The sequence below is a fragment of the Amphiprion ocellaris genome, chromosome 20 (genome assembly GCF_022539595.1).
Source record: "Amphiprion ocellaris isolate individual 3 ecotype Okinawa chromosome 20, ASM2253959v1, whole genome shotgun sequence".
In the NCBI taxonomy this organism is placed as follows: domain Eukaryota; kingdom Metazoa; phylum Chordata; class Actinopteri; family Pomacentridae; genus Amphiprion; species Amphiprion ocellaris.
Window position 1 is genome coordinate 7730940 of NC_072785.1, and position 26058 is coordinate 7756997.

The 26058-nt window shown below is 41.8% G+C and overlaps 1 protein-coding gene across 2 annotated transcripts; it reads left to right on the forward strand.

Moving 5' to 3' along the window:
• Window positions 1-1819: 1819 nt before the first annotated feature.
• Window positions 1820-25594, forward strand: ttbk2a (tau tubulin kinase 2a). Of its 2 annotated transcripts, XM_023272143.3 has the most exons (16): window positions 1820-2110; window positions 8701-8850; window positions 11279-11426; window positions 12652-12725; window positions 14378-14518; window positions 14890-14994; window positions 15601-15666; window positions 15793-15885; window positions 15971-16096; window positions 16344-16501; window positions 16593-16800; window positions 16904-17127; window positions 17219-17771; window positions 18650-18988; window positions 19773-20728; window positions 21523-25594. In XM_023272143.3, the coding sequence occupies exons 2-16, from the start codon at window positions 8782-8784 to the stop codon at window positions 21968-21970; spliced, it is 3708 nt and encodes a 1235-aa protein (XP_023127911.2). In that variant the 5' UTR covers window positions 1820-2110; window positions 8701-8781; the 3' UTR covers window positions 21971-25594. The 2 variants fall into 2 exon arrangements, with proteins under 2 accessions (XP_023127911.2, XP_035804943.2); XM_035949050.2 differs by lacking the exon at window positions 18650-18988.
• Window positions 25595-26058: the final 464 nt, after the last annotated feature.

Genomic DNA, 26058 nt, shown 5'->3' on the forward strand with positions numbered 1-26058 from the left:
CTGTCATTAATTAAGTCATTAGAAGTCATCATTATTAATTTATCTTTACGCAATCTTCCAATATCATCCAATACAATGACATTGAAAAATATCCCTTTCAATCCTGCTTGGTAGGAGTGTCCTCCTCAAGCTTGTCATGTAGTTTCTTAGCTGTTCCTAGGATTTTACTCCTTTGGATAGAGACTTCAGACGTTAAGGGACCACCTTGGCCTTCAGCTTCCACATCTGTTCCAGGTGTTCCTTCAGCCTTTGGCGCTTCCTGATCTTTTCATGCTCTCTCCTCCTGATGTGACTGTCAGATGGGATTGCCATATCCCACAACTCCTGCTCTTCCACACTACAGCAGCAGGTCATATATGTATATATAAATTATGGACTGGGGAATCTTGGATTTGTTGAGTTTTTAACTATATGTCTGTAAGGTTGTAACTTTAGTTTTAAATTAGTCAGGTTAGTCTCTATAATTAATAATACTGTAGGATCTTAGCCTTAATATTTAAATAAGTTAGGTTAATCTCAATAATAAATGTTTATTAGTGTTAGGCAGGTTTTAACCTTTAATATTTAAGTTATTCTGGTAAATTTGCTCTATAAATAACACTGTAAGGCTTTACACTGAATATTTAACTTGTCAGTTTGTAATGCCAATCATAATTCATTATTGAAAGGGACTTGCGGGTGAAATATGAGTAAAAGCTACTTGCCTTTACACAATTCTATTTAAGTAAGACATCCGACTTTAACTTATAAACTCAGTGATTTGTGGAGTTTTCATGTATATTTCTGTAGGGTTTATTGGATTAATCTCCATAATTAATAGCCTTAATATTTTTCAGTGTTAGGCAGGGTTTTAACCTTTACTGTTTAAATTATTCTGGTAAATTCCCACTATGAAAAGCACTGTAGGCTTTCACCCTTAATAGCTAACTTGTAATGCAACTTATAATGCAAATCTTAATTCATTATTGAAAGGAGCTCACATGTGCAACATAAATAACTGTCACTTGACTTATTACCACTTTTTATTTCAGTATTTTTTATGCAATTCTATTTAAGTAAGGCATCAGATTTGAACTTATAAACTGAGTGTCTTATACTGTAAAATAAAGACTTTTTGCAGTCACTACCATATGTAATCTTGGATTTATTGAGTTTTCAAGTATATAGCTGTATGGTTCTAACTTTAGTTCTAAATTAGTCCAGTGAATCTCTATAATAAATCATAATGTTGGATCTTAGCCTTTGTATTCAAATTACTTAAGTTAATCTCCATACTTAAGAGCCTAAATACATTATTATGATTTCAATCCTTAATGATGCGTAGAACCCCGTAAGGTTTCACCCTTAAAATTTAACTTAACTTGTTAGGTAATGCTAATCTTAATTCATTATTGAAAAAGGGCTTATATGTGCAATAGAAACAGCAGACTTGACTAATCACTACTATTAATTTAATTCAAGTGATTTTTTTGTAATGCCTACGCAGTTGTATTTGTGTTTTATGTTTTTATTCTGTGCGCGCGCGCGTGCGCGCGCGTGTGTGGCCGCGTTCCAAACTAAACAAACTGTCTCCTCTAACGCTAAAAATGGGAGATGTGTTTTTTTTTTTTAAAGTCTCATCCTAAATCTAAAACATTTGTGTTTTTATTATTGTTTTTAAAATTGTGCAATAATATGATACCGTCTAGTAAAATGTGACTGTATAAATTTGACAGCTATAAAAAAAAGAAAAACACGGATTTGGTGAAGCGTCTACTGCGCCTGCGTGGGAATCATCTGCGTTTCTTGGACGAGCGCGCTCCCGAGCTGTTGCGAGGGGCGATCGGATCGGGGCCGCGCGCGCAGGCAGTTGAGGCTGCTGCTGATCATCATCACAGAAGCGTCACGTCACGGATCCGCAGCGACAGCAGAGATGCTGAGGTGACAGCAGAAGGAGAAAACGGACGATCTCTGTCGGACATATTCGCCCTCCGCTCTGCCGTCTCCGGCCGCCGCCTCCCGACGCCCCGCTATGGGATTCCGCTCCGTGTCGTCCCCGCCGTAGAGGATTTTTGTTGTAACCACACCCGGCTCTTTCTGTGGCTCGAGGATTTGGCAGCGCAGACCCGAGGTAAGAGCTCCAGAACCCGGGGGTGGAGGGGCTGGGGAGGGTCGTTGCCGGAGCGGTGCCGTGTTCTTTTAGCCCCTTTAACCGCCGCTGCTAGCTGCCGCCTGCAGCTGCGTGTCTGTGATCCTGTCAGAGCTGCTTACCAGGATGAGCTGTTTTGTTTTTTTTTTTTTGCGTGGCCTGTGGACGGCCAATGTGCGTGGACGCGCCTGAGTAAATCTGCTGTGGCAACCAACTCGCTATGCAACAGCTCTCCACAGCAGAGCCGGTCAGTGCGTTGCAGGGGAGGACTCTAGTGGTTAAAAATCACATTATTATGAGATTTGCTGCAGCTGACTATATGTCACATCTAATTTTTAAAACATTTTTATGACTTTAAACAAACCAAATGTGTTATTTTAGGTGAACGCATACCAGTAAACACCTCCAGGCCTCACATCCTTCACTGCTTCTGCAATATTCAAGAGATTTTCATTGCTCATACAGTATGTGCAATGAATTTAAGGCTATGCAATAACAATTAGGTAGGATACAAATGATTAAAGTCTTAATGAGAAAATAAAGAAAGCTGAAAGCTGAAACCCATGTTATGTAGGCCCTCTCCATGTTGGCTCCTCTCCAGCTTCCGCACAAATTTTAAAATCTCACCATCCTGCTCCTAAACCAGCTCATACAAGACAGAAAATGAAGTTGTACCCCTTCGTGCTGCAGCCATGTGTTCATGCATGCACATGAGGCATTCAGGGTCACAGCTGATGTGCTTTCCTGCGAATGAGCGCCATCAACTCATCCTCAAGATTTATTCAAAAGGAGGAAATCCTTCCTCGTTGAAATTTCAGCATGCTTTCTCTCTCTCTCTCTCTCTTTATTATATAAATATGTGTGGCTGTAAACTTGCAGCAAAGGGCAGAGGCGACGCTAAGCTGTAGTCAGCAAATGAAAATGGCACTGCACCATTGTCGCCATGGAGACGCCGGGGTCAGGAGGCGTGATTCATGATGAGGCAGGAGCTGGTTGTCATAGATTGGTTTAATTTTTTTTATTTATCTTTCTGTCCTCCTGGCCTGTTTTTCCCCTTTATTTGTCTCTTCATTGATGGTGACTTGTTTTGGAGGAGGAGGAAGAGGAGGAGGAAGAGCAGAGCCTCTCAGTGAGGTGTTAGATTAGTCACAGTGTGAGACATAGGTGTGTGTATTTATGTAGAAATGTGTACAGTTTGTGCTTGAATGCATGTGTATAGTATATATATACATGGTTGAATCCAAGCATCTTTCCTGTTGTTTATGCACATTTATGTTGTTTTTGTGGATTAAAAAGATACTAAATGTCTTCCACCTCTCCTGACGTTTGACCTAAGAGCACAGGTGAAGTTAGAAAATAGAAAAATGCACTAGTTTTGCTGTTAAAAGTGTTTTTGTCACATTCAAACAGCAGCCACCGATGAGTTTTGAGCAAATTACTCGCTCGTCTCTTACTACAGCTCAGATGTGTGTTTTTTTTCTCCCTCCATCCAACTTATTCCAGAAGGAACGTGAGGTGACCTTGAAGTTCTGACACAGGTTATTTAATCACAGTGTTTACAACGAGCTCCTCTTCCCGCGAGGTTAGAAACGTTTTGTACAGCGTGTTTCTTCTCGGAGTCGAGGCCCCGTTGTGAGTTTGCACCAATTAGCATAATATTAGGAATTCTACTGGTGACTTTTCTGTGACTGCAAACATGTTGTCAGATGCTAAAGGGGAAAAAAAACAGGTTGTTTCCCTGTCGAATAAGATAGGAGTTTGGTTTTAGCCACTGTGGGTTTTAAAAGGCTGGAAAACAAAGATTCAGATGTGTAACTTCTCCAGAAGTCCTGCTGTGACTCTGGGAATGCAAATGGGAGCATTTCCACTACTGCGGTCCTGAAATAGCTCAACAACTGTTTAATAGATACTCATGATTGTTAGAGGAGGAATGCTTTGGGGTTCTTCTACACTGTAAAAAAATCTGGCAGCAAAGGTGCCAGAAAAAAATAAGTTGAAAAACAGTGGAATACTATAATGTTAAAAAACTGTAAAAACAAGTCGATAATATTTTTAGCTGATTTAAATACAGTTGAACAGGGTAATTTCATGTTGTAAAAGGACGAATTACTATTTGTACAAAATACAAATATTTGATGCAAATATTATCTACAATTTATTTTTTTTTTACTGTCAACATGTAAATTCCTACTTTTTTCCTGTGATTTTACTGAATATTATGTGTGATTTAACAAAACAGAGGAAATCTGTAAAGTAGTCATTTGCCAGTCCTCAATATACATACTTTTATTTGCAAAAAAAAAGGCAAATATATGTAAGATAGCACAGTTTTAGCTGATTTAAATACATTTTAAAAATTGTGTAATTTTGCGATCAAACAGTGTAGATGAAAAAATGACCATTTATAAAAGTACAGTTCTGTGATGTGGACATTGTTTACAGTTTTTGGCCTGTTGTTTTAAGTGTTAACATGTAAATTATTCATTGTGTTTTGTGATTTTACTGTCTGTAATTTACCAAAGCAGGGAAAATCTGTAAAATAACAGGAAATTGTAAAAATTGCAGTTAAAAACACAAAGTGTTCAGTTTTTATAGCGTAGTGTAACCTCAGGTGAAATGTCGGAACAATCATTTTATGGAGTTTGGATGAATTTCAGCAAATGTATTCATACAATGTCACTGTTGGCAGTATGGGTAATAGAAAGCCTTGACTTTTATTACTCTGCCAAGGAACGCATACGTTTGTCCGTCTGTTTGTCTGTCTGTCTTTCTGTGCGAGTAACGGATTTGGATGAAATTTTCAGGGAAGGTCAGAAATGACACAAGGACCAAGTGATTAGAATTTGGCAGTGATGCAGCTTATAGTCTGGGTCCACGGATTTGTTAAAGATTTCTGTATCATTGCGAGATAGCGGCACAGCATCACTGTAACTATGACAACAAGTGAACGCTACGTCAGCTGCCTGCTGATGATCACATGATTGCGATCCTACTACAAGTCCAACGCTGAGGACTTATCGGGACTTATTCGTCAGAAATCATACAGTGACTGAGTATTGTGCTCTCTGAGTGCTTTTCTTGCTTTTATTATTCTAAAATTTGAGTGTAAAATGAATTTTCTTGTCATATTTGTAGTAACAAAAGTTGTAAAAACAGTCATCTTGAACATATCTTTTTTTCCGGTCGCATTTATTGGTAATCAAAGAGACATTTAGAACAGAGATATATTTAAAGTAAAAATATAAATCTTTGCAATAAAATTTTAGCATGCTGACACCACATGACCATTGTTGCTTAAAGTATGCAGATGTTAGCATTTAACTTAAGTACAAAAGAACCACAAAAAACAAAACTATAGTTAATTTAATGTGTCTAATCTTTATTATGTCTAAAAGGAATTTGCCGTTTTTGGTTATATTTTCCATCCAACTCATCTTTACTGAGCCCAAACCCAATTCAATTTTACTATATAAAGTTAACAGATAGGAGAGTATTTCATAGTTTCTGGAAATGTAACTGGCAACGGTGTACTATTCAGCTATACAGATCGTTTGTGCATTTCACTAAGACTGCAGGCATTACCGCACAAAATGATAACAGCGACTCCACAGTGAAATAATACAGTCTGTGACGCTAATTGTATGTCATAAAAAGAGCTTTATGTCCAGAGACGCCTCGTCCAGTTGTGCGTTGGATCACTGCAGCTGCACCAAGGCCACCTCACTCCTGAGCCTTCACCCTGGGTCACATTTCATGCTGATCACTTCACTGTTATCTGGTCCAACCACGCTTCACCCTCCTCCATCTCTCAGCCTCGCCCCGGTGCATGATGGGATTGATTGCCTCCTTGATGCTGGGATCATGCCCTGTAACCAAATAGTGTTTTTGAAGGCTCGTTGCGTAACCGCGAACGCCTGCACCGCGTACAGAATGATGAATCGAAGGCAGGTTTGCTGTGCTGGAGTGTTTAAAGGCAGACTAAAGGAAGTTAGCAGCGTGAGCTCTCCGGAGGAATGCTTATCTATGACACGGATGTTGTATAATGCAGGAGCTCAGACGCAGCTTTTCCAGGGGAAACTCTGTTTGAACCTTGTTGTACACAGCAGGCCTTTTTTATGTGAGAGCAGATTTTGCTGCGTGGAGATGAATGTATTAGCAGCACATTTTAATAAGCTGTCTTTTATTGCATTTACGTTTTTATGTGTTGTTTTTGGTGCCTTTTTTAAAAAATAAGTCATTCAGAAATACATTATTTTGGTACATGCAGCAGAGCACTTGTCTTTTTAGCTCTTAATTCATTCATTTTCTAAAAAATCCCTCAAAGCGTTTGGTATAAAATTAAAAAACATTAGCAAATCATTAACAAGAGCTTGAACAATTTACTGTCAGTCATTTTTTAAAGCAAAAATGCCCCAAAATCTGCAGTTTTCATCTTCTCAAATCAGCTTTTTTTAGGCTCACCCACAGATAGTTGACTGTCTGTGGATTTTTGACTGTAGTTCAGGCAAAAGAAGTGATCTAAATAGTTCAAACTGAACTCCAGTGAAATGTAAAACTAACCAGCTGATAATTTAATAATAGAAATAATCATTTGTCGCAGCAGTTTTTAGATAGAAAGGATAAAAACGACTTCCAAAAGGAAATTTGCCCAAGCAGTTCTGTAAGATGTTATTCTTGGTATTGGTTTACAGTGATCTCTGAAGTATTACAAGTAAATTAAGCATTAATTAAAGCAATAGAAATAGGCATTAGACATTTGGGGAGGTAGTAAAGGACAGAAAATAGTCCCATATCATTAGAATAACTGACTAATAACCATTTGTATAAGTTTATATTGACTTCAAGTTGCACAAAACTGATAAAAATTGTAACACATCTTTCAGTTGCCTTGAATTAGGTGTAAACGTAAACCAAGCTATTACGAAATGGAAGCAAATCAATTTATTTATTTATATATATATATATATATATATATATATATATATATATATATATTCACATAAAGAGGTTTTATTTCCAAAAAAAGCTTTACCATCATGAGAATGCATTTTTCATCTGCCATGACACTGAGTCTTTCTGCGTAAGATTAGTCTGATTAATCGGCCTAATTAATCTGATACTATGCTAAGACATGCTCCTTGGTTTTCATACACAGAAGATTAATGGTCGGGAAAAATGATACTAAGATGAAACCTTCATGTAACTTAAGACGTGAGACTTTTGGGTCCGAGCTGACAGGCTGAGTTTGTCCAGAGAGACAGCTGCTGGCAGCAGGTGTGGCAGCTGCTGCGATGGTTTGACTCGGGCTTTCAACTGGAAGACAGCTGTGTTTTTGCAGGCCTGTTGTAGATTCAGCACTGAAAGACAGACTGGATACTACACTGGAAAAATCTTCTCCAAATCTTCTGTAGTTTTTAAACAATTAGCTGTTATTTTACTCATTTTTATTTTATTTCATTTAAAAAAAAATTTTTTTTCAACATATTTCCCTCTTTTGTTCCCTGTTAGATAACAATTAGGAAAATCACAGAAAAAAATAATTTATTTACATCATAACCCTAAAAACTGAAAATAATATCTACTTTGAAGATCTGTGTTTTTAAAAAGGCTCATTAGTTCTTTTACGATGTTTGGTGGCAAAAGTAAACTTTTTTAAAACTGTATTTAAATCAGAAAAAATTATTAATTTACACATATTTGCAACGATGTGGAAAAACATGTATATTGAAAAATGTATATTTTATATTTCATAATGTCCTCATCAAAAATCTGTATTTTTGCAATTTTTATTTGTAACTGTAATTTAAATCTGCAAAAATCATTATTTTACATATATTTATGAACTATTATTTTACAGGTTTTTCCTGTTGTCTTGAATGAAAGCTTATGGCTAATAAAATCACAGAAAAAATGTTTATTTATATATTGACTGAAAAAAACTGATTTAAACTGGAAATAATGTTCACAACTAAAATTTGTACTTTATTTATTTATTTATTTTACAAGTGGTTATTTATTCTTTTACAATATTTGGTGGTAAAACTACACATTTTACTGTATTTAAATCAGCTGGAAAAAACATTATTTTACAGATATTTACTGTTATTTGAAAAAAATATATATATGTTAGGGATTTTAAAACTGAATATCAAAATTATTTAACTGTTATATTACAGATTTCCCCAGTTTTCTGAAATTTCAGAAAACTGAAAACCACAGAAATGAGTACTCATTTATATATTAGCTGTTCAAAAGAACAGGCTTAAACTGTAAATAGCATCCATGTCAAAAGTCTACAAATAGCAATATTTTCTTTTACACAATGCAACTGTAAAATTACACTATTTTACTGTGTTTAAAACAGCTGAAAAATCACGATTTTACATATAGTTGCTGGGGTTTTTGAACATTTTTAATGTTTTTCCAAGCCCCCTTGCTGTCAGATTTTCACCATTTTTTAATGTTTTTATTTTACAGTGTAGCTCAAGATGCTGAGCTGCAGATTGGCCTAAATAACCACATCTCATTTGATTTCCTCCTGACAGTTTCGTGTCTCCCTCTGACTTGTGCAGGGTTCTCCATCAGCTCCCAGATGCCCGGCTCAGTGTGAGGCTGCCGGTCGAGGGGGGAAGCAGCGAGGACAGACAGACGGGATGAGCGGGGGAGCAGAGCAAGCTGACATCCTTAGCGTGCTCTCCCTGGTCAAGGAACGATGGAAAGTGGTAAGTGGCGTGTTTTCCGGCGACAATGGGCAGCGTGTTCATCCAGCCCCATCACCGCCTGTCCCTGGATCGCCCTCTGTTCCGACCAACAACTGCTCTTTGTTCTCCAAACAGTGCTCTATGGGTTCATCTGCTTTCCTTTAAAGCGTCTCACCTGTGGTTTGGACAGTTTGGGGTCGTGTCTCTCTGTCCAGGTAATGCGGATACAGCGTAGGGGGATCCAAAAATAGCCTGTGTAGCTATTTGTGGCGGTGCAGTGTGCGCTATAGGCAGCAGCAGCAGCAGCAGCAGTAGTGGCAGCAGCAGTGATCCCCAGAGGCCCGTGTCTCTCACTGCTGTGCCAGCCAGGACGCCATGTGAGGCTGTTATTCCTAACTGGCAGCCTGGCACCACTTCCTGTCTTCCAAGGAGTTACATAAGAATGCTGCAGCTAATCCCACAACTTTAGCTCCGAGTGCGACACAAGGCTGCGTGTATACATGGAGGACGGTGAAGGACACGTGGGGGCTTAGGGGGAAATTAAAGCTGTAGTAGGGCTACGAGGTGAATGTGAAGAGGTGGAACGACTGTGAGGAAGCGGAAATAAAGGAGAAAACCGCTAATGAGAACAGAGTGCAAACATCCCATCAGTGCAGCACAGACAGAATGTGTGGGTGGGCAAATTACCTAGTCACATAAATTCCGCTCAGAAAATAATTAAAAGCTTTACCTTGATGCTCTAGATTACAAAATTAAATGGACTTTTGTATATCGTGTTGCCAATACTTGAGCTAGTGTTTGCTGCACTCCCAATTTAAAAAAAAAAAAACTACAGACATATAGGAACAATGAACTATTTTTGATTGTTCAACTCTTGCAGTGACCTAATACAAAATGTTTTTAAGGATGTATAGCACTTTCTGGCTGCCAGAGTACTTTGAACACAGGATGACACTATATTTTTAACTATGAACTCAGCAGGTTTTCAGTTGGAAGTTCATGCATTGCACCTGAAATATTTGTACAACCTTGTACAACTTTTATTGCATCCTTCTTGACTCTAAACTCATTGAAACTGTCGTGAATCCGTTTAAGTGATTTTTGAAGAAAGAGGAAGTCCTAATTCTCTCATTCCAGCATCTTAACTGAATATTTTAAGTTTTCTTTCCTCCTCTGTGACATTCAACTCAATTTCTTTGAGTTGTGGACAAAAAAAAAACAAACAAAAAACAGCTGAGGAGGTCACTGACTGACATTTGTCACCATTTTCTGACATTTTATACACCTTTATAGTTTATAGAACTAATGATTAATTGACAAAATTATCAACAGATTAATCTACAATAAAAATAATTATGATAATTAGTAGCAGCTTTATTGAATACTTCAGTTTATGATCAAATATCTGCAGAATGTTTATCAGATTTATCAGCTGACGGGTTTGAAAGGCATGTTATCTTTTTAAAAAACTGCCAAAATTACAACCAAAAATTTTTCAGATTTGTTGGTTCTCGCACAAGTCAAGTGTGACATAAAGTTCCAGCAGGAGAATGAACCAAATCTAAGCTCGAAATCATGATATTTTGCTGCATGTACCATGATATACTTTTTTCCTACATTGCTAATTTAATGATTCACCAAAATTCAGCTGTTTTCATTCAACCAGACAAATCTAAAAACTCTCCACTCCTAGACACCACTGCCAGCCCATTAGTGACTCAGCTGCAACCAGCAGTCGTGTGACATTTTTTTTCCTGAACTGGGCTGAACTTCATTCTCTTTTTTATGATTCATGGCATTATAATTATTCTATACGTTCTATACTGAAGTCATCCATGAGTTCTCTCTACTTCTAGCCGTGCTTGTGCTGTTTCCATAGAGGTGCAGGACTTCAAATTGCACTGAAAATGAGCTCTCAGTGAGGAAGAATGTGTCAAGACCAAATAAATGCTCAAAAAGCTGCTTGGAGTTAAGAGGGTTAAATGTTCTACCTGCTTAACATCAGCCTGTTAACACTGTTATGACAGCGTGTAGACGTGTTGGTGGTCACATTTCACTCAATTTTTAAACGCTGCGGTGTATTTTTCCTGGTGTATCTTTTTTAAAATGATGAAAAATTAGGTTTTTCATGCACATTCATTCATAGACGAAGCGTTGAAATCACCTCGATATTGCAAGTTTTTATGTAGGTTTTTAACTTTCATGAGCACATTACCATAGTAGCAGTGCTGTAATGACCATCACTGTTATTCTACACTGTTGAAACCTCAGTACAGAAAATAAAATACCTCATAGCTTAGAGGTGGTTTCAGGTGTCATTGTGGTGAGTTTACTTCTCAGCTGAGGTTCCCATCAACTCCAAGGAGGCCGATTCTGACCTTGACCTTCTTATCTTCACTCTGTTTTTATATATGAGCTTCTTACTCAGTGTCTCATCGTCTCCCACCAGGTGAAGAAGATCGGGGGTGGTGGGTTTGGGGAGATCTACGAGGCACTGGACCTGCTGACGCGGGTCAGCGTGGCGCTGAAGGTGGAGTCGGCCCAGCAGCCCAAACAGGTGCTGAAGATGGAGGTCGCCGTGCTCAAGAAGCTCCAAGGTGAGTGGAAATGGATTCAGTGGATTCAGTTACTGGAACCCATTGATCCCCTCTGACACTGTTGAGTCGCCCCAAACATGGATATCGTCTGTATCATGATCATCTGACATACACTAAGGAGAATTTCTGCTGGGTGGAGAAGAAAGATCTCTGCCTCTTAGAATGTTTATTTTTTCCAGTCGTCCAGGAAATGTCATGCTAGTGGAAAAGTCAGGGATCGCCTATGTACATCGATAGCGGAGTAGAATAGTCTGTCCCTCTGAGACCAGATATAGATCATTTGACTCATCTGAAAGCACAATTTGGCCCAGGGTTCAGCACAATTTGCTCCAGTCTCTGCATTGGAAAACACACGCCTGCTGTCCTCGCTGTTCAACAGGAACCAAAGACAAACTGCTCTGTGTGTCACATCTTGTCTTTTAATGATAGAATCAGAGGAGGCCAAGTGCCATAGTGCATGTTTGTGTGCGTCAGAGCAGAGAAACAGGATCAACAACACACTCCTTCAGGGCAGAATGCATAGTTTTACTCTATTTTTTTAGCCATCTCTGTTCCCCTCCATCTTCCTTCCTGCCTTTTAAGTCTTGTTTCTTCCCCCCTCTCCTCTGAGAAGAAAAAAATCAATGGGCTGGGATCATGTTTGCTGTCTAATGGCTTCAGCCTGGAGCATCATGGTTGTGTTGCTTCCCGAGGGAACCAGCATGTAACTGGAGGCTGAACTCCAACCCCCCACCCCCAAACATTGCTGACCCGCCCAGCTGTAAAGAGTAAACATCGATCCGTGGCCTCATAAGAAGACTAATGGGTCATACTGAGCTCATTTTAGCCTCATTTTCAATTTATTTTTCCTTTAAATGAGAATTTGGTGGCGACAGGATGTATAAAATGCTGTGGATCCAACACATAGAGGCCTTGTTTGCATTCAATGCATGCTGAAGGGCTTCGGGGTGTGGCTGCAGCCTGCCAGCCAGTGCAGCAATGTCCTCTGAGAGCATGCATGCTCACACACACAGGGCCCTCATGCACATGTGCAGACCCGATGTTGTGCGCTACAGCTTATAAATCAGCAGCCAAGCAGGGGAGCTGGTGATGGGAGGGCAGCAGAACATGGACACGTCATGATACACAAACCAAATCATTCAGCTGATGTCGACTGAAGTGACCTCAGCCTCTCCTCTGAAAGTAACACAAAACTCTCTTCTTCTTCTTCTTCTTCTCCTCCCAGGCAAAGACCACGTGTGTCGCTTTGTGGGATGCGGCCGCAACGACCGCTTCAACTACGTGGTGATGGAGCTTCAGGTTGGAAAACTCAATGCATTTTAAGCTGCTTTCAAGAGCCCAGTGTGACAAATCAGACTACTGACAAAACAACTGAGACTTAATTAGAGCAGTTTTAGTCATCAAGAAATGTCAAACATTTACTGCTTCCACTTTCTGCAATAAGGATTTCCTGCTTTTTTGTGTTTTATAGATTTAAACTGTTGGCTGTACAAGTGAATCAATTTAAAAACATAATTGAGAGCTCTGGAAAATTGGGATTGGCATTTCAGATGTTTCATATACTAAGTGACTCATCAGCAAATTAGCTAACAGATTATGGCAAGGCTGTGTAAAGAGATGGCATTAAGAGAAATCATCATTTTCCTCATCTTACAGCACTTGTTCTGCAATAATCACCAGCTTTTATTGGAATATTTGCAAGCTTAAGATAGAAATTACTCTGTGATCTATAATAGTGAGTCATTGTGCAGACTTGTGTGATTGCTATGCTCTATTTTCGTGTTTTCAATCATGATTTGATTGTCTTATGCGGTCATAGCTGCTCTTCAGCCAATGTTACAGCGTTTTTCCTGGCTCAGAATGGGCCTTTGACTACATACAGTAAAGGCAGTGAGTCTGTGTCCTTATTTGACTGAAATCTATGCATTTTCCTGTTGTTTAGGACCATTTCTTTAAGAAAAATACCCATTATGTTTGGGTAAATAAAACCTTTGTTAATAAAACTGGTTAAAATACTTTTTTGTTCTCACTTTTTATCATTTTTCCGCTAGCGTTTTTCCTTTGTCTCTGTCCAAAACCTCTATGGGAGTCACCAAAAATTCCCTAATGCAGAAAGAACTCTGCATTTGACATTCTCAGTTTAATGCAGTCCTACATCCAACTATCTTGAGTTTTAGCTCTGACCTTGATCTGACTTACTGAGAGACATTATGCCCTTCTTCTTCTTCTTCTTCCTTATTGTATGTTGAAACCGAGCCAAATAAATATTTCAAAAAAAAAATTCTATAAATACTGCTACACGTGAATAATTTAGCTACTAACATACATTCAAGCAATCCCGATGTATGGGTGAATGAACGCTACATATATGAGCTCCAGACTTTAGAGTATCAAGCAGAAAAAGGCATTTATAGCAATAATCCTCCTCTGTAGAATCTCAGGCTGCAGGTTGCTGACCTACTGCTGTGAGCCATAGGTGTCAGATTAGTTTCAGTCATTGCATCCACCACGCAAGGCTGTTTTAAACAAGTCATGAAGACAAATTCACTTGTGCATTTCCAGAATTTGATGACAGCTAGGCTTTGAGTGTTTTTAAAAGTGCAGCCTGGTTGTGATTTATACAAGCGTACCCACAGGAATGGCGCATTTTCCGGCACTGCGCTGGTTCCCTACTGCTCCATGTGTTTATTTATAGCTGATGTGTGCAGCTGAATTGGTGTTTTTCCTGCCTGTTGACTTGTTTCCTGTCCAATCTAACATATATTTCAATCAGTAACACCTCTTACTGATATTATTTAGATATGTTCTCTATATTGCAGCAAAAAAGAGAATGCAACAAGAGAATTTAATATTTTTTGTCCTTTTTAAAAAACTGTTTTTGTTGAGTTTTGGAAAATTTTCACCTAGCTCAGCTTTTGGACTACTGACAAGTCTTGCATTTGGTCTTTCAGGGTCGTAACCTGGCCGACTTGAGGAGGAGTATGACTCGGGGAACATTCAGCATCAGCACCACCCTTCGTCTGGGTCGCCAGATTCTGGAGGCAATAGAGAGCATCCACTCTGTCGGCTTCCTGCATCGTGACATCAAACCGGTGCGTCACACAGTTGTGGAGCAGAGGATATATCTCCTGGGCTCTTATTTCATTACCTAGAACATCTATATATTCATATCACATGAGAGAATATTTTTTTCTCTAGCTTCTTGACCCTGCCAGTTTTTTATTTTTGGCTCCTGGTAACGTTGCGGATTCACTAAGTTGGCTCAGCATGAGCTCTGGCCAAATGCCCAAAAGTCGCAGAATGTAAATGTTGTCTGTATTCGGAGCTGCTGTATTAATTATATCCCACCATTAGAACACATTTATCACCTGAGAGCTATATAATTATAAATAGTCATTAAATTTTACTGCATTTACATTTCACACCTAATCAATTTTTCTATCTACTTTTACCTCTGCTTCAGTCCAACTTTGCCATGGGTCGCTTCCCCAGTACCTGTCGAACCTGCTACATGCTGGACTTCGGTTTGGCTCGGCAGTTCACCAACTCATGCCAGGAAGTCCGACCTGTAAGTGCTTAAAGCCTATTTTTATTTTGGCAATGGATCAGATTACTATTTGCAATGCAGAAGGTATCATTTGCAGCAACAAAAGAATTGAATTATTATCCAGTTGTGAGTTTTTGTGTGTTTCAGCTTATTTCTTTGGCTTTTCAGATGCTCCTTTACTGTTTTTTGTCTAATTTCTCACCACATAGATAAGCATTTTCAGTCAACAAAAAGCTCTAAAGCCAAATATATGTTCTGTGTCTATGGTGGAGAACAAAACAGAGCAAAAAAGTTAATATGAAGTTTGTTGGGTGGCCTCAAACCCAACTCAGAATAAATGCAGTGTTGTCCTGCATGTGCTGCATCACAGGTTTCCCATATCAGGTTTAAAAGCCATTTTGCTTACATTTTATTGCCCCCAAGTGGCCACACAAATTAATTTATGGCAATTTGATGTTGAGAAATGCTATTCAAGGGTAAGGGTTAGAAATTGAATATGCTTTTTCTAACTTTTTGTGGTATTTTTATCTGAATTTTTCAGAATTTGTACAAAAGTGGTTTGGATCTCACCACAAACAGATCAGGTTACATCCAGATTCAATTGTTGTTTCTATTTCTGTTTGTCAGCCCCGTCCAGTGGCTGGTTTCAGGGGGACAGTTCGCTATGCATCTGTCAATGCACACAAGAATAAGGTCAGTATCTGTCAAGCATGTAATCTCTAATGTTGTTTTGCGATGGTCTATCTCTGCACAACCTTCCCTTTTTGTCACGATTTGATCAAAAGTAAATATTAATGCAAGGTTGGTGTAATTCTCCAGGAAATGGGTCGTCACGATGACCTGTGGTCGCTCTTCTACATGCTGGTGGAGTTTCTAGTCGGTCAGTTGCCTTGGAGGAAGATCAAGGACAAAGTGAGGACAACCAAGCACCAAATAATCTTGTCCAGGTTGCTCCAAGTGAGGAATGTCTAACAGATGTGTGTTTGTTCCTTCTCAGGAACATGTGGGGAAGCTGAAGGACACTTACGACCACCGTCTGATGCTCAAACACCTGCCGGCAGAGTTCGGTGTCTTCTTAGAACACATCTCCACTCTTGACTACTTCACCAAGCCTGACTACCAGGTAACACCAGCTTCTAAATTCAGTTTAATAAAGAGGGAAGGTTCTGCTGTATTATCATTTGCTGATTTCTGCTGCAGTTTCACATTCATCTTGCTCAAAGGCAAAACAAATCGAGTGGTACATGACCTAGAAAAATCTGCTCAAGGTCTTCAAACACCAGAAGTGTCTTTTTTCTGTTGACTTCTGTGGAATTGTCCTCAATGCAAACTCACACAAAGGTTGATTATGTACTTTTGTGTCATTGCAGCTGCTTATGTCAGTATTTGACAACAGCATGAAAACCTACAACGTTGTGGAAAATGACCCTTACGACTGGGAGCGGACCAGCACAGATGGCACCCTGACGATCAGTGCCAGTGCCACGACGCCGCAACATCACACCCGCCTCACTCCGGCACACATGGGGTACGTTTAACCCAAATACACTAGGAGTAGAGGTATTCTCCTTTTTATAGCCTCAGACATGAAATAACGTGTGCACCTTTTGTTGCTGCAGTATGGCGAATGCCTCCCTGATCCCTGGAGACCTTCTGAGGGAGAACACAGACGAGGTTCTGCAGGACGAACAGCTCAGCGATGTGGAGAACAACCCTGCACCCGAGCGCCTGCCGGGTTCCCCCCTCCACCCGCACCGCAACCAGGAGGCTGACGTCTGGGAGGAGCTGGATCGCAACCGTAACCGCACCAGGACAGCAGTCTGGAAGGTGGACTACAAAGTTATCATGCAAGAATCCACACCTAAATTGAAATTCACTTGTTTTTTAGTTTAAAAAGGTACAGTAAAAAATTAATCAATGGGTCCCGCAGGCGGCAACGGAGGAGGAACACAGCAACAACCAGTGCAACCAAGGTCACCAGAGCCCCTACACTGGACCGAGCCTGGGTTCCCCTGTCAAACTGCACTCTGAGGTGGTGGCTTCCGATCGTGACGGTCCTCTGCTGAGGAAACTCCGCAACATCCACAGTTTTGAGCTGGAGAGGCGGCTTGGTTTGGAGTCCAAACCCAGTCCAGAGCGCTTTGTGGACGCCTGGTGAGTCTATCAAGTAACCAATGTAAGTTGAAAGTTTATCTTTGAGCAGATTTGACAGTTGATTCTTTGCATCTGTCTTGTGTCTGTTCAGTTCAGCAAAGCAGCAGCTTGGCACCCAGCACCAAGAGAAGGAAGCTGATGGAGCTGCGATCATCCCAGTAACTCAGGGTCAAGCTGTAACTGCCGGGGAGCGTCCGGACAGGATCTGGCACTATGATGAGGAGTTCCGGTCTGGTGGTGGTTCTCCTAAGCCAGCTTCCCCTGGATCTTTGGAGCAGGGAGAGGGGGCAGTCAGCAGTGGGGGCTTCGTGGCCCTCAATTTGAGCTCTGGGAGGCAGGACATTGACTCAAGGGAGTGGGTAATGGTGGAGAGGCCCAGCGGCTCCCCAGGAGCCAAAGCTACCACCAGCCCTTCAGAGGAGGATGAAGAGCCAGAAGTGCTCCAACCAGAAGAACAGTCTCCTGGATGGGAGAAGGGCAGCCCAAGCCCTAGCTCTGGAAAAGCTAAACAAGAAAGCACGGCTTCTTCCAAGGGAAGTGCAAAAATGGACAAGTTGGAGCTTAGCGTGGGCCCTGTAGGGGCCCTGCCACCCGTCACTCCAACCAGCCCGGCTGAAGCTCTGGCTGAGGGAGTCCTGACTCAGGTAAGCCCTTTCATCTGAAGGCCATCTCACAACATGACATACATGATACTGACTGTAGTCAGCATTTTACAATGTTAAAAAGCTGCACAGAGTCAGAGTTCTAGGTATAGAACTTCAATGCTAATGTCATACAACAATCAGAGTTCCACCAGCTGCATCTTGCTGTAGTTTGAAGCTAAATGTTACTGCTTTGTGTTGGCTCGCTTCTTCACTTGTGTGTATTTGTTAGACAAAGTTATTTGTGACACAACTTCAGAGCTTTTTATCAGATCACAGCATGGGAAAAGAGCGCTCATGGCTTTGAAATGCACTTTAATTTGCATTAGATATTCATGCTTAACTTTACCTTATTTGCAGACTTTGTCTTTAGTTGGATTTTTTTGCTTCACAGATTAAATTATTTATTTTAAAAGTATGATTTGGTTTGTTTTGCCTAAATTACTTTTTTGCTCCTTTAGTATTCATAACATCCCAGAAGCCCACTGAGTCCAGTTCTGCATTTTTGCTCAATATACAAATTCAACTTTAAAGGCTTTTGCTCAAATTCTTGAGCAGCTTCTCTAACTAATAGTAGAATTATTCCTTGACTCTCTCCTACAACCAGAACTGCTGCATCCTAGTTGTAAAAGTACTCTTCCTTACCAGAAACGTCCCACCCCATTCCCTCAAACTCTACATATCCTGAGATCATTCCCAAAGCTATCTTAATAATCCTTTCGTCGCTTTACCTGTTCAGGTACATCGTGTTCCCCAGCAGGTCATCCTGCTTGTCCTGCCTCACATCGCTTCCACCACACATCCTCCTTCTCTTCACTCCCTCACCAATCTCACAACCCCTCCTCTCTCCACCTCCCACTTCTTCCCTCCCCCTCTCTTAGCTCCCCACCTCTCCTCCGTCTCTGCCTGAGGAGGTCGCGGTCCGGACATCCAGTCCCATCCCTCTGCGCTCTCCCAGCCCTCACACCCTCCTGACCACCCTGTCGGACCCGCTGCACCAGCGCCAGCAGCCGGGCCTGAGGCGCAGCCAGTCGGCCGACCAGCAGCAGCAGGAACGCCCCTCCTCTTCCTCCTCCTGCCACGCCTCCCTACCTCTGCCATCAAACCCCGCCCCTGGCACCCGCTCACCCAGTCGCAGGAAACTGCCGGCCATCCCCGCTGGTGCTGCCAACACCAAGTTTCCCTCAGTCATACGCATCACCCGCGCCCAGCTTCAGCAGGTGATGAGCCCATCACAATCCCATAAAAAAACCAAACCTCCTTTCAGTTTCCTCTGCATCAGTAGGAATCCACCTGCTGTCAACATTTTTGTTCTTTCTTTTCTTTTTTGTTTAAGTTGCTAGTTTTGGCTTCTTTGTTCATTTGGCTTGCTTATTGTGTTGCTGTCAGACAGCTGTCTCCAGAAACCATGTAGGGCATTGTGCAGGCCAGACAGAGCATGGGTCAGATGTGTCCTTGTGTCTGGACATGTGTTCTTGTGATCTGAATAGGGGTGTGTGTTTGTCTGATTGTGGCATGTGTGTTTGGAATGTCGAGTCATGACTACAGGTTGCATGGTCTCTTTTGTTTCAGATCGTCTTTGTCCTCTCTATCTTTCTCTTTCTCTCTCTCTCCCTGTATTTGTTCCTCACCCTCTCTTCGCTGAAGCCCCCTGCGAAGTTGCGTGAACGTTTCCTGTCCTACTTGCTGGTTTAGTACTCACAGCTTGACTGACACTGCCATAGCACTTTGTGTGTTTCGGTCTGATAATGGTAGCTATGGTATTGCATGCTGTTGCCAAACTAATCACCATTTATTACCCCATATTATATATTCTTCTCTGTTCACACATCTGCATCAGGCTCTTGCTGCAGATCTACAGCACAACTCGACATGTTGTAGTCTTACAGCAACAGACCTTTTGACAATTCGAATATTATTCCCATTTTTACCATGTTTTTAAAAAAATAACACCTGTGTTTGTTTCTTCCCCTCCCTTGTCTCCACCTCCCCTTTCCCCTCCAGTTGACGGCTCAGCGCCCCTCTGGGCTGTCCTCCCAGTCGGGATCAGACAGTGTTCCGCAGTGTCTCCTGCTGGAGAGGCGTGGCGAAGCTGAAACTGATGCTCAGCAGCTCCAGGAGCAAACAGTGGACATCAGCTCCCCACAGGACCACGTGCCCACCCACCCGGGGACACCAACGGACCCCCTGGCTGAGATGCTGGTCAATGGAGACAGCCACACCAAAGCTCAAAGTCCCGTGCCAAGCCGTGTGTCTTCCCCACGTTCGCCACGCTCGCCTCCACCGCGCTCGCCATCCTCTCCACGCTCCCCTCGCTCCTCTCGCAGCCCCGTGTTCACCAACGGCCGCCTCTCTCCTTCTGTTAACAGCCAAAGGGATTTAAGTAACGGAGCTTTCGCCAAGCTAAAAGACCCTGAGAATGATTCTGACCCTGCTCCCTGTGCCACAGAGCCTCAGTTTAGGGAGGAGGTGGGTGGAGGAGTGAACCCAGAGCAGCAGACCACCGGTCCGGCCTCTTCCTCCCCCTCTGCCCCCCGCAAAGTCCGCAGGCACAGTCGCATCCCTGTCCTCGAGCCCTCCAGCCTGCTGGAGCTCCCTCCGCCGGGGTCCGCCAAGGAGAAACTCCTCCAGAAGAAAGCCAACCACCAGGGCCCGGTCCCCTCTCCCACTGCCTCACCGTCCCTCTCCGACCGGCGTGGCCCCATGGTAGCCTCCCTCGCCAGGGATCCGCTGTCCTCCACCTCTGACCGCTCTCAGGATGAGGATTCTCTGATGGGCTCCCGCTCAGACCGTCAGGGGGATGATGCTCCGTCTCTGTCCTCCTCCTCCAGCCCTTTGTCCCGCAAGAGCCGGATCCCTCGTCCTGTTCATTCGGCCTCTTCTGCTGAGCAGCTGGCATCCCAATTCCTGCCACGCCCACCTCCTGGAAAACCGCCTTGTCGCTCCACTGTGGAGGGCAGGTAAAGTGCTGATTAGAATCTTTTGTGAAACGAAAAATTGAAAAACTAACAAAGCCATTGTTTTCAAGGCATTTAAGATTAACCACATGAACAGAGAAGCATGATGACATTACAAAATACTGAAAAGGCCATTTAAAAGATGCTTTAGATCACTTTGTTGGACATTTGCTTCCTTCATGACTGATACTGGGCTACACAGTGACTCGGTGGTTAGCACTGTCACCCCACAACTCAGAGATCCCCGGGTCGCGTCCTGGCCTGGGATCTTTCTGCATGGAGTTTGCATGTTCTTCCTGTGCATGCGTGGGTTTTCTCTGTGTGCTCTGGCTTCCTCCCACAGTCCAAATACATGTTCAAGTTAATCGGTGATTCTAAATTGTCCGCATGTAGCCTGGGGATAGACTGCTGATCTGTCCAAGCTGTCTCCTGCCTTCACCATAAGTCGGCTGGGATAGACTCCAGTCCCCCCACGACCCGAATGAGGCTTAAGCGGTGTATAGATAATGGATGGATGGATGACTGATACCACACTGTGCTCTTATTGTATCGGGTTATTTAATCCTTACCGTGTTGGATCTGTTTCATTCCGGTAATTTTCATGGCAAAGAACATAGCTGTGCTTTCTGTTTGTGCACGGATAAAAGAATGGATTGTTAATTTGTAAAATTTAGACTTTCGAAGCTACCATCAGTGGTACAGATATGACAGTGATCCTATTTTTAAATTCATCCCCTTGTTTTCTGACTTGCTTTGAAATATATTCCTTGCTGTTTCTCATTTTTCTTCTCGTCTAGGCTCAGACGCTACCGCATCCGAGCCGGCAGCACCAGTGACTCAGACCTCCTGACATGCCTCGCTCAGCTGATGCATGGTTCCCGCGGCTCTCCCCTCCACCACCGCTCCTCCACCCAGCACGGCGGCTCCAGGATGGGCATCTGCAGCCTGACCAGCTCTCCGCACCACCACCGCAGCTCCAGCGCCTCCCCGCGCAGCTCCTCCTCCCTGCAGCGCTCCGTCAGCTCCTCGCCCTCCCGCCACGAGCACCGCGGCGGCGGGGGAGGGGGCTGCCTGGGCCGCAGCCGCTCGCCTCCCAGCTTCTCCGGCTCGCCGCCTCCCCGCCGCTTCTACCAGCACCACCAGGAGAGCTGCTGCAGCCGGCAGGCACGCACCGGACCCTTCCACCTGTCCAGGGGCAAAGGCTGCAGCCGGGAGGGCAAGTGCTCCAGCAAGCTGAGCAGATAGTCGCCCACCGGGTTAGTGTTGCCATAGCAGAGGATGGGAAGACTCCAGTTAGGATAGGCACCAGTCAGGATAAAAGCCTGAGTCTTCCTATATAATCAAAAAAATAACTTGTTGCCCTTTCATTTTGCTGTTAGTCTGAACTTTCCACATCTCACTGATTCCCAGTGCTCTCTTTAAACCTTAGCATGCAGGGTTTGTCATTCATTTATGTACCCAGCTAGCCTTTCGAGTGGTACTCCAGCGATTTAGCTCAGCATTAAAGCTGCTAGACTTGTGAAAGACAGATTTTTCAAAAGAGGAGTGAAACTCTGTGTGGCAGAAGCTGAAATATCTTGAACTGGAAAAAACGCTGGTTCCTTGCATGATTTATTACTCCATGATGTAACAGAGTCACAGAGGACTTTATACATACATCCACAGGCTGGATGATGATACATATCGAGCAAACTGAACTAGTTAACGTTTCGTTTTATGTCCAATACAACGCTGGAGACCAAAAAGTGAAGCTCTAAAATGAAACAGTTGCCGTGTTGAAATAGTGGGCACATAAATGAATGCTTCTCCTGCATATTCAACTTGGTTCCATCCTGCAACACAACTTATAGTAGCTTATTTATCCCCAGTATTAATGCACTTGAATCAAACTGATGGAATTTCAGTGTAGCTGATAAATTAGATATTTGGCTGGGGGTCGACTCAGTTTTCTCCTCTGCTTTTGGAGACATTGCAGGCAGGGTATATTTGCTTTATGCTAAATGTGAACGCGTAAAGCCAGAATTTTGTGTACAGCTGTATTTATTGAGATATTTATTTTGATGCTTAGCGACGCTTACGACTCCTACCCTTCTTCCGTGTGATCGTGGATGTGCGGTTTTGTGTCACTCGCGTTAGTTTTTAGTGTTTAAATCGAAGGGATTGCTCCAAGTGAGCCTTTATACAATCAATCGTGTAAAGTGCGTGAGGACACACACCTTTTTGTGCCTACTGTGTTGCTAGAGAGGGGATTTAATCTGAACGGAGGGATTACAGGTTTGAAAAGCAAAGCTCCTTTTTGGATCTTAGTGCATTTTTCAGTGTTGTAGTAGCAGTAGTAAGCTTAAACAACATAAGGTGCATTACTGATGGGTAATGTCCAGACACAGATGTTTGTCTCAGTGTGTGCCTTGGCACTTTGGGCAGCTCAAGGATTCACTCTGGTGTGTTTGTAATTCGAAAAAAACAACGACAAAGGAGCCAAAAACTTGACTTGTGCCAGCGGTTATAAGACAACCCTTTTCATTAGTGTTCATTCATGTAGAAAAGGTAGCAACACAAACGTTTGTAAATCAAACACAATTTGAGCAGCAGTTTACTTGAGTACAGAGTAGCTCTTATTTGTAATGACAAAAAAAACAGCAAGTATTTCCTGTTTTAGCTGTCCTGTGTAAATACCAGGTCAGTGTTTGAGATTAAACTCTGAACAAATGTGAATTTCAGACCTCAAAAATACACATTTTGTCAAATGTTGCTAAAAACGGAGGCCATATGTACATATATTTCTCACACCAAAATGATGTTCCATGCCTCCATGTGCAAGAATGTTTTTATTTCATTTGTGTTTCTCTTGTATTTAATAAAAGTACATACAGTATGTTTGTGCACAAGTCCAAGGAATCGGTTTTGTGTTTAGTTTAGGATTCCTCTCCTCCACAACCTCTTCCCACTCCTCTGCTTGTAAGATACTGTAAAATAACTTCAGCTTCCTTCCAGTGCTACTCTTTGCATGCTTCAACAGAAAAAAAAATCAACTACTGAGTAAAAAAGGCTGCATACCACTTATCACATAGCATTTACCTTGTGGAGATTTGAACCCGGCAGGGGATTTCCCTACCTGTTGGGTGAGCAAATTTAATTTCCGTGACTCTGTATCTTCTCTGACTCATCTTTAATATTCATTTCCCCACCTGATGTTAGTTTTTCAGCGCTTCCTGCACTGACTTGGGATGATTGCATGCGCTGGAATGTGATGTTTTTTTTATCAGCGCATCGGGTATATATATATATATATATATTTATATATATATATATATATATATACATGCGATGCACCAAATGCATATTTAGCAGAAAGAGGAAAAGAGGAATAGACTGATGGCCTCTCTTAAGGTATCGCTGCACACGTGGACGAAAAATAAATGATATTGCCAAATATTTTGATCGATTTTGCGGATGTGGTTCAAATTGAGATTGTGGTAAATAAGGGAGATGGAATGGGGCACTTTGCTTTGTAGATATAAACCTGTTTTTGTTTGCAGATCTTGCAGGTACCTACGCTAGCCTCACAGAGCAGCTATGATGACTCATCCTGAAGGCAGACAGCGTTCAGTCAGTCAGCCGCCTTAATGTCTCTTCTCTGCCCCTCTGTGCGTAGCGAGGGATGACTGAGCCTTGTCTGTGTTGGAGATCATTCCACTATTAGGCCGAGCCAAGCCTTTTCCCTTCACTTTCCCTCTTGTCTGTAAATGGCATGTGCTGCCGTGCCTGTCAGCGTGGGCAGTATATCACCACTGGAAATCACAGCTGACTGGCTTTTTTTGTGCTTACAAAGCCAGAAGAGCTCCCCACCCCACCCGCCCCCTCTGTTTTTGTTTTTTTTTTCTGTGAGAATGCATTTATTGATCGACTGGTGGGAATCGGTGAATATTTTCAGGGTGCATTATTTCGAGGTGTGTCTGTTTGTTAGTGTGTGCTCTCGAGCAGGGCTGTGCAATTTCTTACGTCGCCAGCAATCAACTCTCTCCCGCTCTCAAAACTCTCGATTTCGGGGCTCACGAGATTTCAAGCTATTTCAAAGCAAGTTCAGAAACGCTGTTGTGCAGACTTTTAATATGTACCTGTAAAATATTCAAAGTAATATTTAAATAAAAAGATCATTATTGTACAACCGTAACTTATACGCTAACAGGCTTCAATGGAAACGGGAGGAACAGACACTAAACAAGTGCTGCTGGTTTTAAGAGATAATCAGATTTCTTCTCATGATTTTGTTATTATTGCACATAAGTGGTGTGTAGTCGTAGTATTAGTGTTCCAGACGAGATTTCCTTTGTCACTTTTTTAAAAAAGTGGCTCGCTGATAGAAAGGTGTCATATTTATAGTAGCTTGTTGGTGTTTGTGGTTCCAGGAAACCACTGACCAACGGAACAAACCCAGCTGTTTTATTTCATTTCGAGAAGTGAGATGGAAACTAATAAAAGCTTTGGTGTGCACTTGTACACTTCTCATGTCATAACATTGGATTACTTGTTACTAACTTATAAATACTTGACAAAAATTATTTATTGTGACATTTGCTGATTTGCTCATCCGTCATTCTGACTTTGATTTTTTTTTTTAATGGTTGATATTTTTGTGTTGTAATGTACGTCATGGTTTTGAAATGTAACTGTACAGTCTCAAGGAAAGAATGTAACGAGTGGGAGTTTTGCATTGTATATACCTGTAATTATTTATGTTTATTCTATCATTTGTATCATATCAATGCCTTGTACAGTGTTTTTTTTTCTTTTTGTTTTAAAATTATTTTGTATTTTATTTTTATAAACTGGTTATAAATAAAATACTCATTCCGCATGCAGACAGAATCGTGTGACAGGTTCCCGTTTTTAATCCTGAAAGCTTTAGCGCTGGATGAGAACATAAATATGATAATAGGCATTATGTAGCTTTTTATAAATTCATGGACGTGTTCTTTTGTTTGTTTTTTACTTTTAAGGCTACATAGACAATTAATATAAGAAAGTACTTTTTAAATGTTTGACATGTAGGTGAAATTTACACCAAAATTAATTGTATTTTAGCAGTGGCGAGAATACATTCAAAGTAAGCTACAGTGTCTGTGCAACTTAACAGTAAACTGTAATCTAAATAAATCTCCAAGAGCCAGACGACAGTTTTAAAAGGTCAAATGTAATTTGATACCATGCATGTCACCATTCAGTTTGGTGACATGCATGATTTCACCATCAGTGCTGAAATACTTAAGTGCTTACAAAGCTATGTGAAAGCGAATTAATTTTACCTTTTCTAAATCTTTAGTGTCACAGAT

Coding starts and splice junctions, on each gene's coding strand:
- ttbk2a (XM_023272143.3), top strand. CDS start 8,782: ATGAGCGGGGGAGCAGAGCAAGCTGACATCCTTAGCGTGCTCTCCCTG. Junction 15,886..15,970: donor GGAGGAAGATCAAGGACAAA/GTGAGGACAACC, acceptor GTTCCTTCTCAG/GAACATGTGGGGAAGCTGAA. Junction 16,097..16,343: donor TCACCAAGCCTGACTACCAG/GTAACACCAGCT, acceptor GTGTCATTGCAG/CTGCTTATGTCAGTATTTGA.